We start from the raw sequence: 10,709 nt of genomic DNA, 5'->3' as shown, positions 1-10,709 counted from the left end.
GCCGCCCCACCACTTGATTGGCTGCGCCGCTCAGATGACCAGCCAGGCCCTATTGAAGAAGCCCTCGGGGCGGCCCCCTTTGTTCTCCAGAGCCAATAGCCGGGGTAGGCGGGCTGACCTCGCCTCCCACTGGGCCTCGCGAGGCCCAGCGTGCTGTTAATGCGTTGGCCGCAGGGCGCCGAACCCGGTCCCGGGATTCAAGGGTAGGAGAAGCGGAGACGAGCCCAGGCACACCTCCACCAGGCTCTGCCTCCTGGCCCCGACTCCGCAGACCCGCGCTCTGCAACCCTTCTAGCCCGTCCCACGCCTGCTGGTGCCAGGATCCGGGGAAAGATGCAGGAACCCCGCTCCGATGCTCACTCAAGTGTACATGTGACGTCACGGTGGTGTTTAGCACTAGGGCACACCAGGTGTTCGAGTGAGATGTCCGTGGCTCGTGTGACAGGAGAGAAATCGCCCTCTGCACCCGCATGGCCCTGCACGTCGTGGGCGCGTGACAAGGGACCCCAGGGTCTCTCTGAGATTCAGACATCATTCAACCCAACCCTTGCCTTCTCGTGGGGGAAACAGCGATCTGGCTGGAGGTTACGTGTCTCCTAAATCGCGTGTCACTGCTGATTCAGAGGCAAGGTCCAGATGGCCAAGGAGGGGCTTCTCTTCCCAGAAACCTTCAGGAACAATTTTCTCTTCTAACTGACCCTGATTGGAGGGAAGTGTTCCTTTGTGTCAACAAAATTCCTCACACTACCACCTCAAAGGGAGCCAGCTACGTCAACTCCCACTGGCAGGATGCTCCCTGCAGCTGCTTAGAAACCGCCTTTGGGACAGGCAGTTCATACAAACAGAAGCTGAGCTCTCTGAGAGACCGCCTACAAACCTTACTGTTCAGCCGGTGGACCCTATCCTAATTAATGTCCGCAGCTGCCTAGGAAGCATTTGCCACGGGCCCAGCTGCTGTTTAGCCTCTTCACACAATAGAAATTGGTAACCGAGATTCTAGCAGTTTGACCACACACACGGTGTGCACTTTTTACAAAGTTCCTGGCTGTCTCTGGACTTTGACTTGTTCATCTGTAAGAGTTACACATAGCTTACTGGATTTTAGCGGAACGCTAATTGGTTCTTTTGTCTATGAAGCTTTTGTAAAAGCACCCTACACAGAAGCCAGGCACCCCTAAGCCATCAACTCTTTAAAGTCTCATTCATCTCTTATTTTTCTAGAGCACCTAGCCAAAGTTGGTGGGTTTGCGTTCTAGTCCCAGATCTGCCACTGGCTTCAAGTGGGAAAGTCACTGTCACTCTCCGGACCTGTTTCTTCCTCTACGGAGTGAAAGGCTTTCTCCAGATTGCCATTTCACAACCAAGGTTATCTCAAGGGTAGGAAGAATGAAGCCTAGATGGGATCCTATTTCCATAAAGTAAAAAAGGGGGAGGCTATATATGTGTATCTGCAAATGCACAGAAAACATTTCTGGAACCCCCCCCCCAATTCCCTACATGGAGTAAAGAGAAACATATGCAGAGGGGAAGGGGAAAAATGAAGGACTTCCACATTAAAAAATACATCTGAGCCCTGACCGTTGTGGCTCAGTTGGGCATCATTCAACAAGGCAAAGGGTCACTGGCTGGGGCACATTCCTGGGTTGTGGGTTCGGTCCCCAGTCAGGGAGTATATGAGAGGCACCCAATCAATGTTTCTCTCTCACATCAATGGTTCTCTCCCTTTCTTTCTCCCTCTCTTCCCCACTCTCAAACAAACAAAAAAAAGTATATCTGCTTTTTTTTATCCTCATCCAAGGATATGTTTTTATTGATTTTTGGACAGAGAGGAAGGGAGAGAGAGAAAAACATCAACCTGAGAGAGAAACATTGATCAGTTGCATCCTGCACACACTCCAACCGGGTATCGAACCCACAACTTAGGTATGTGCCCTGACCAGAGAGAGAACCTGCAACCTTTTGGTGCACAGGACAACGCTCCAGCCAACTGAGCCACCCGGCCGGGGCGGCCTGCATCGTTTAATTTTGACAAGATTATTTAATACTTCTGTAATTGTAGAAGAAAAAAGAACAAAGCCCAGGGCTCTTCAGAACAGAGGGGCAGCTCCTGTCAGCAGGGCGCTGACCCATCCGGCCCCAGCAGTTACTCCTCCAAGTCTGCTGGAGCCGTGCTGAGCGAGGGCTGGGACCCCCTAGACCCCCTGTGGGACTCGGAAACCATGAGCTATTTCACTCTTCTGCGGCTTTCTCTGACCCTCAGCCCTCTCCCCATCATCTCTACCCAAAAGCAGCGGGCAGCGTAGCACTACAGCACGCTCCACACCTGCCTTCCCCACCACCTGGCATGTCCTTCCAAGGTGGTTTTTCAAACAGGACCTGGGTCAGGTTCCCTCTCCCTCACCATGTTCCCCAACGCCCACCCCCAATAGTAACCCTAGATGCCTGAGGACCTGTCTCCTGCTCCCTGACCATCACCCCAACATCAACCTACTTTCCTGATGTCCCCCAGCCCCCATAAAGCACTGCCCCCTTCCCCTGAAGCCCCCAGCTGGCTCCCTTAGACTCGTTTAAGCAAGGCTTTCTTGACACAAGGCCCCCAGGCTCTGAAAGCGAATGTGCCGTCAACTGCACCAGTTTCACATGGCCCATAACCCCATAAGCCAATATGGAGCTTTGAAGCTGCCTGCTTCCTTCCTGCACACTTGGAGCCCCCATGCATCCCCATCCCCCTCTCTCTCGTTATTTATGTACTCACATATGTCCACCCCAGACTTAGGCCTCCCAAGGGAAAGGATTGGGGCTTATCTTTGTAATCCCCCAGTTCCCACCCCAGCATAAAACTCAGGAGGCACTGAATACTTATCTTCACCAAAAGCAGCAGGGCACTCCACAGCAGAGGTCAAAAGCACAGGTTCCAGGAGTCAGACAGACCTCGGGCAGTTACCAGTCACGTGACCTTGAGCAAATGCGTTCACCTGTAAAAGAAGAGTGCCTGCCGCACAAGGGTTACGCAAGATAATTTAGGAAAATTTCTTTGCAAGGTGCCTCCCAAACAATTTGTGGCTTATTTTTGTGCACCAGACCGTGCCAGGTGTGGGTGACCTCTTCAGAAATTACTCAGACTGGCAAGAAAAGGGCCTATGGATACCTGTCAAAAATAGGCCTCCCGTTAGTATGAGACAACAGTGCGGGAAGCGTCCGGTCAGAGGTGTGGGGACTGTACACAGCCCAGCCAGGCGGGCACTGCAAGACAGAATCAAATCAGAACTTCTCCCCTGACTTGACAGCACAGAAGGCTGAATCCATGGAGAACCTGCCCCACTTGCTGGTCATGCCTGGCCTTGCCTGAGGAAGGACTGGAAGCAGGGACAGAGGGCTCCAGTTGGGGCACATGGCCTGTTACCAAGTCCCCCACCCTGCACAGTGCCCCCTTCCTCGGAGAGGACAGTGCTTCTCCTCCCTGCAGCGCCCCACTCCCTGGGAGAAAGGAACACATCTCAGCCACCAGCTCTAAAACCAAATCTTTATTCTCTAGTTTGAAAAGAAGGGTAAGTGGTGGTTCTGTTTAGTCCCAGAAAACAGAACAAGGCCCAATAGGTAGAAATTATAGGAAAGCAGATTTCATTCATTATAAGGAAGAACCTCTAACAATTAGAACTGTCCTACAATAGAACCAGGGCCTCAGGAGGTGGGGACTCCCTGTCACCTACGTGTTCAGGCGGAGGCTGGGCATCCCGACACTATAAATGTTGAAAGGGAAACTCACCCCTCCCTTTCCGGCAGCTGACCCCCGTCATCTGTGGGTAGTCCCTGCCACCACGTGGGGTCTGGGAAGTGTGAGGAGGGTGGGATGTTCAGACAAAGGCCTAGACAGGGGGCTGCGGACAGCCAGGCGATGCTCTAAGCAGGGAGGAGGTGGATGAAGCAAGTTGGACAGGTGGGGAACCCCCTCTCCCTGGGGCTGATTTCAGGGAGGAAGAGGAAGCCACACAACAGACAGGTATCTCTGGGTCTGGGTGCCAGTGCAGGGGCCAGGCTGGGACAGCTCAAGAGTTGCTCAGCTTCACCCCCAGGGCTGCTGAACTCAGCCAGCAGGTTCCCCCGGGTGTCCCCACTGGTTCGTTTTGCCTCCTGAGTGCTCTTCACTGAGGACTGTACCACACCTGCTTCCATAACCGAGCTGAAGGAGCGAGCTCACGATGGACAGGGACGTTAAGGCGTTACCACCAGAAAGGGGTCATCTGTCCACTGGTGACCCCTCCAGCGGAGGACAGACACTAGGGGTAGGTGCAGGTGCTATTGCTACTTTTCCAGGGCACGGGACAGTGAGGAGGGAACCTTGGCCACCACCAGCTTGAGGCTGGGTCCCCGCAGTCTGCAGCAGTCCCCCATTTCTCACAGGGACTGCTCACTCCCCACCTGCCCAGTCCCTGCTTCGTGGGCAGCAGCACGGGCCAGGGCCCCACCACCCCACTCCCGCTGAACTATGCCCCTGCTCTCAGACATCATGCTTCTTCTGATGGGTCAGGAGCTTCTCCTCATCGTCAAAGGTTTGGCCACAGATGGCACAACAGAAGGCGCCGTCCCTGATGTGGCTCTTGCGGTGGGTGATGAGGTTGGACTTCTGGCTGAAGCTCCTGTCACAGTCGGGGCAGGTGTAGGGGCGCTCGCCGGTGTGGATGCGCCGGTGGGACACCAGGTTGGACTTCTGGCTGAAAGCTTTGCCGCAGTCGGGGCAGACGTAGGGCTTCTCGCCAGTGTGGATGCGCCGGTGGGCGGCCAGGTAGGGCTTGTGGCGGAAAGCCTTGCCACAGTCCGGGCAGACGAAGGGCCGCTCAGGCGCGTGGTCACGCCGGTGGGCTGCCAGGTGGCTGCCCTGGGAGAAGCGGCGCCCGCACTCCTCGCAGGCAAAGGGCCGCTCCCCTGAGTGGACCCGTGAGTGGGCCACCAGGTGGGTCTTCTTGGTGAAGTTCTTCCCACACTCAGGGCAGGCGAAGGGCCGCTCCCCTGTGTGCTGCCGCTGGTGCGCCCGCAGGAAGCGCTCCAGCCGGAAGCTCCTGCCACAGTCCTCACAGCTGTAGAGAGATGGGGGGGCGTCCCCCTGGTTCTGGGGACCCTCTGGCAGAGGCTCAGTGGAAGGCTCCTGGGCAGATCTCAGTGGGGCCTCTGGGGTGGGCTCTGCCAAGGGCTCCGGGAGCCCCACTGAAAGCTGGGGGCTCCCCGAGCCAGGGGCCCCCTGGGCAGACCCTTCGGATCGCTTGTGAATCTTGCTGTGAGACAGGAGGTTGGGTTTGTGGCGGAAGCGGCGCCCGCACTCAGTGCACGGGTAGGGCTTCTCGCCAGTGTGGATGCGCCGGTGTGAGGTCAGGTAGGGCTTGTTGGTGAAGCGCTTCCCGCACTCGGGGCACTGGTGGGGCCGCTCGCCTGTGTGCACGCGGCGGTGGGCGATGAGGTTGGGTTTGTGCCGGAAGCGTTTGCCACAGCAGGCACACTGGAAGGGCCGGTCCACGGCATCGCCACCGGGCCGGGGCGCGGTCACTGCCGGGCGGCCCCTGGGCCGAGGCCCAAGCGCCTTGGCTGCTGCCTCCTCCAGGGCCTCAGCCACGTGAACCCGCTTGTGCGCAACCAGCTGGTCCCACTGGGCAAAGCTCCGGCCGCAGTTGCCGCATATGAAGGGCCGGGCCTCAGGGGCAGGGGGGTGGCACCGCCGCACATGCACTCGAAGCTGCTTTCGTCGCCAGAAGCGTCTCTCACACTCAGGGCAAGCAATGGGCCGCTTGGCAGCCGAGTGGGCCCGCAGATGCAGAACGAGGGCCACCCAGCCTCGGAAGCTCTGCCCACAGAGGTGGCAGGCAAAGCCCAGGTCTGGGGTGGCAGCGGCATGCACCTGGCAGTGCAGGGCCAAGAAGGGGGCATGTCGGAAGCGACAGCTGCATTCTGGGCAGGCCAGGGGCAGCCGGGCCTGGCAGTGCCGGGCGTGAAGCCACAGGGCCACCCAGCCTGGGAAGTGCCTCTGACAGTGGGCACAGCGATGGACCCGACCTGGAGCTTGGCTGCCTGGCTGGGCCACTGAGGTGCCTTGTAACCTCAGCCCGCGGGGCTCCTTCTCCAGGGTCTGGGGCGACTCCTGGGAGGGCCCAGAAAGGAGCTGGGGCCGGGCTGGGCCCCGGCAGCGACGTTCCAGCATCGGTCCTTCCTCTGCTGCGGGTGGAAAAGCACAGTCACACTAGAGGCCCACTCGCCCTGCCCCGGTCCTCCCGCCACCCCCGGCCCGAGGGCACTCGCCCCTCTGGACTCCTAGAGCCCTTGAGTCTAGGCTACTCTTCTATACTAATTCAACCTTGGGCTCCTGAACATACATTTCAAGTGCATTTGCCATGAGTCTTACTGACCGTGACGCTTCCCGGAACCCCCCCACGGCCGCCATACTTCTGGCGTGGAGCAAGCACTCCGGTGTTGATTGCATAAACATTCCTGCCTCACCAGAAAACATATCACGTCTCCCTGGGGAGCTTCCTGCTTCTCCCAAGCGCAGCCCTGCTGCCCTCCCCTGCCCCTACTGTTTCCTGTCACCACACCTGAGTTTCACGGCAAACTGGGAGGCTGGGTGAGCAAACATTACCCTGACTGACAGATGAAGCCACCATGAGGCATCAAAGGTGATGGGCACCCCCACCCCCGGGGGGGGGGGGACATAGTAAACCAACAGCAGAACCAGGACTAGGGAACTATTCTCAACTCCCAGGCCAGTGATCCTTCCTCTGAAACAACTGGGTTTGTAAAGCTCTCACAGAAACTTCTATAACCTTCCATTCCTATTATCTTCTCTCTGGCACTAAATGCGGCACAGGAGGCTCTTTCGGCCTCCCTATCTCTTTCTGTCTCTCAAGGTAAAGCCACAAGAGCCAGTGAGAACAGCCCCACTGGGAACAGTGCGGGAGCTGGCTGCTCCTCCCAGAACAAGGCCAGGCCACTGCCTGTCCAGACTGTGCCCACATTCTGCTTGCCTGCCCACCTCCACCCACCCACACACACTATTAGGACATTGCGGGAAGGAAAGTTTTCCTGAATCCAAGGAACAGCACAGCTGCTGCCCTTGGGGCCCAGGGCCCTGGTGCTACCTCCCTCAGGGTGAAAGGGATTATTGAGGCAAGGGAGGGGGAGGAAGAATAGATTATGTCTCTGTCCCCTGCCTAGTCCTGCCCCAACCCTGCCAGGGGCTGCCCCACATTCTGCAACTCCAAAGCTCCAGGGAGCCCAGATTTCTGCAGGGGAGCCTCCTAAGCCCACTAAAGTGGCAGGGGGTGGGGGGACGGTTAAACTCCTAAGGGACCCTCACTCCCTTCTCAAAAGCTCCAGACACATCCTCTAAATTCCCTAGAGTCCGCACTCCTCCGAGGCGCACAGACATGACTCACTCCCAACAGCCAGACTGAGCGTGGGGAAGGCTCCAGGATTTGAGAATGGGATCCTTCCCCCACAGGCTCCTGCCTGCCTTCCACTGGAGGGAGGCCTGAGCACCAAGGCTGTGGGAACCCAACAAAGAAGGTCAGACTCTACCCTGGAGACTGTGGAGCTGGAGACGAGGCTTTTTCCAGCTTCTGCTGGGGACGCTCCTGGGGATACTTCTGCGGCTGTCCCGCCTGCTCCGGCCCAAACTCTGGTAGCCCCCAGATGTCAGAGAAAACTGCAGGAGTAAAGACACCCCTACCCCCATGGCAGAGCTCAGGCCTCCGGCTGCAGAGAGGCCAGCCTTACCTGCGGGGAGGGGAGAGAAAACAAGCGTGAGGCTCTGCGCTCCTCCAGGGCAGTCATCTTTGTGTCCTCGCCAGCCACGTCCCCCTCCCCCATCCCTGCCCCACACCCGGCCGGCAGAGTGACCTTAATGGACAGTGCATTAATAAATGAATGCGTCCCCGGCGCCAAGAAAGCACCCATCTGCGTTTGGGAGTCACTTCCTCCACTGGTAAGGTCGTAGCACAAATTCTCCACGCTGATGGCCAAAAGCCGGACTATGGCAGCAACTCTGGAATCCCTGCTGGCTCCCCTCCCCCCACCCTCCTCCCAACGGGAATTCCACGCCCGTTTCCCAGGGGGCTGGGCAGGCGAGCTAGTGTGACCAGGACTGGGTCTGAAGCCCCTTGCTTCCTGGATGGCAAAGGGGCGTGGAGAACCCCCAACACCCTTTTGTATTCGTGCCCATATGCCCTCCCAGTTCTCCGACGCACTGCTCCGCGCTACCAGAGTGGACCCTTTCAGGTCCCAGCGCAGAGCGCACCTCGCGGAGCCTGTGCGCAGGTGCGCGGGCTCGCCCCCTACTTCGATCGGCATGTGCCCCCCACACAGTGAGCACACGGTCACGCGCCCGGCAGGTAGGGCCGCCCCTGCCACGGGCCCGCGTGGAACCCCGCGCCCTCCCGGGACGAACCTCTCTGGCGGGGCGCGCGGAGGCGCTTCGCGCGTCCATGAGGCCGCAAAGCTGGTGCCAGCGGCCGAGCTCCCCACCCCACCACGGCGACAGCAGCAGGTTCGAGTTCACCACTGCCAGGCCTGTGCCCAGCCCCCCCGCCGGTTCCCAGCGCCACGTGACTACAGGAGCTGCTGAGGGTCAGTCCTGGGCTCCGGCCTGCAGCCACGGCCGGAGGGCGGGGTGGGCCGGGCAGTGGAGCCGGCAGAGCGGGGTCCCTCGCCACCCCTAAAGCCTCCTCTTGGGCCGGGCTGTTGGAAACCGCCGAGAGCCCGACTCTGTTGCCATGGCGACCACAGCCCGGCTCTTCCGGGACAGGCCCGGCTCAAGTTTCCCGACCCTTTGTCCCTATGGAGGACGGGCGTCCCTGGGCGACCGCGTGGCCAGGCTTGTCACTCAGCCATACCCGGCCTCTTGGGCTCTCTAAAGGCTCCAGGCTTGCCTGAGCCTCCGGACAGGACGCTCCTGCCCCTGGGCCGCGCCCCCCCACTCTCCGGCCACCTTGACCTTGGCCGCGCCGCGGAATTTCAGTACCCGGGGATCTGAGCAGCGCTGACATTCGCGGGCCGGGGGAGGCGGGTCTGCCCCGAGAGTCTGGCTTCTGATTTGTTCAAAAGTGGAGACAGAAAGGCCCCATTACGTGAACTTTGAAAAGGGAATGCCCTCTATTCCAGAAATTAGCCAAGATTGGAGTTCTGGCGTCTGTGGCTGCGGGGTGTGGGGCCGTTCTTGCTCGGGGCCATTTCTCTTGAAAACGCTCCACCTCCGGTTGGCCAGTGCGGAGGCAGGTGTGAGCCTGCGCAGGTGACTCACCGGTTAGCAGGTGGCCCTTAGTTTTCCAAATGGAACACTTCCTGGGCTTCCAGGAGAGTACAGTTTCATGTGCTTTTATGCTTTCCAGCAAAGGCCATTTTTTAATTATACAAATATTTTAGAAACATTTTCAAAATCTATTCCAACAGTAGGAAATAGAATATAAAATCTGTCATACTCTTCCCTCCTAGAATGAATTACATTTAACATTTCGGTAAGTGTCCTCCACTGTTTCTTCTGCGCGTATCTGTGCACAGTGGACCGTATCTGTGCACAGTGGACATAAATGGGATGTAGTACCTTGCAGAGGTGTATTCTTCCCTTTTCACTTACCACTACTGTGAACTTTCCCCCATTTTTTAGATATTCTTTTATAACGTGATTGTTGACGGCAGCATAAATGTATAAATAAATTGCTCAACATGTTTCTCTCTTTCTGTATCATTATAACGTCATCTTTCCTATCTCCAGAAACCCTCTATGAAGACGCCCACATACTGTCTAGCAGCAGCCGGTTATCTGCAAGAGGGAAAAAGCTCCATCCACCTCTTGCAGATAGACCATCCCAGGCCCCACTCATCCACCCAGCAAATATTTAATTGGTGTCCGCCCTCTGCCGCTGTGCCAGGTGCTGGCTGATGACGAGCCAGGCAGAAATGGTCCCTGCTGTTTTTCCAGGATGCCTTATCCCCCTGGTTTCGCAATAGCACTACCCCTTCAGCTAGTATTTAATACGAAGCTAAACCAAATGCTTGTTGGCAGTTTATGAGTGGACGGCTGTTGAAAAGCTGGAGGAGACTAGGGAGCAGAGACAGGAAAACTTCACCCTCATGGAACTTACTTGATTGTGAACTCCTGCTGCAGACAGCATCCTGAAGATGGGGCTGGAAACTCACCGAGCTTCTTCCAAGTGTTTGTGGGCCGTGTGGGAAGGAGGCAGAAAGCACACACCACGCTCGCAGCGATGGAGGCCACGTCTGCTGGGAGGGACTCACACTGGCACAGTCACTGCCATCCCAGGAGCTCTCTCTCTCGGCACCGGGACCTGGGGAGACAGCAGCCAAGGTTCACCCGGAGGGAGCAAGGCCCCACTGCCCAAGGCTAGCATCTCAGGTGAGAGCAGTCTCGCTAGGTCATGTGGAAACTCTTCAGGAAAAGATCAGCTGCTCCGACTGCTGCAGTTCTAAAAATATCCTTAAAGGCACAACACATGCATGGTGCCTGGCAAGGACAGATGCTGTAACAGCAGCCCCAGCCTGGGATCAAATGTCACCCCTACCCTGCAGCCCCGGACACTTGGCTGCTGCGTATCTAGTCCCGGGAGTTCATTCTTCTAAAAGAAAAAGAACAGAACAGGTCAGAAGGAACCCAGGGAGAGATCTCAGATTTCCTGCACGGGGCGGGCATCAGGGCTTGGGAGCACCAGGGC

The 10,709-nt window shown here is 57.7% G+C and overlaps 1 protein-coding gene across 8 annotated transcripts; it reads right to left on the bottom strand.

The window, feature by feature from the left end:
* Positions 1-3,509: 3,509 nt before the first annotated feature.
* REPIN1 (replication initiator 1) lies at positions 3,510-10,253 on the bottom strand. 8 transcript variants are annotated; one of them, XM_045198731.3, is made up of 3 exons: positions 10,122-10,253; positions 7,561-7,758; positions 3,510-6,201 (listed from the first exon to the last, which is right to left on the bottom strand). In XM_045198731.3, exons 2-3 carry the CDS (start codon positions 7,715-7,717, stop codon positions 4,499-4,501), a joined length of 1,860 nt encoding a protein of 619 aa, XP_045054666.2. In that variant the 5' UTR covers positions 7,718-7,758; positions 10,122-10,253; the 3' UTR covers positions 3,510-4,498. The 8 variants fall into 8 exon arrangements, with proteins under 8 accessions (XP_045054666.2, XP_045054669.2, XP_045054667.2 ...); XM_045198734.3 differs by having other exon boundaries at positions 7,561-7,687; XM_045198732.2 differs by lacking the exon at positions 10,122-10,253 and adding an exon at positions 8,874-8,991.
* Between the last annotated feature and the right edge of the window lie 456 nt (positions 10,254-10,709).

Source organism: Desmodus rotundus, chromosome 6, assembly GCF_022682495.2.
Source record: "Desmodus rotundus isolate HL8 chromosome 6, HLdesRot8A.1, whole genome shotgun sequence".
In the NCBI taxonomy this organism is placed as follows: domain Eukaryota; kingdom Metazoa; phylum Chordata; class Mammalia; order Chiroptera; family Phyllostomidae; genus Desmodus; species Desmodus rotundus.
Note: the sequence above shows the minus strand (reverse complement) of the source record. Positions and strands in the feature narration are given on the sequence as shown.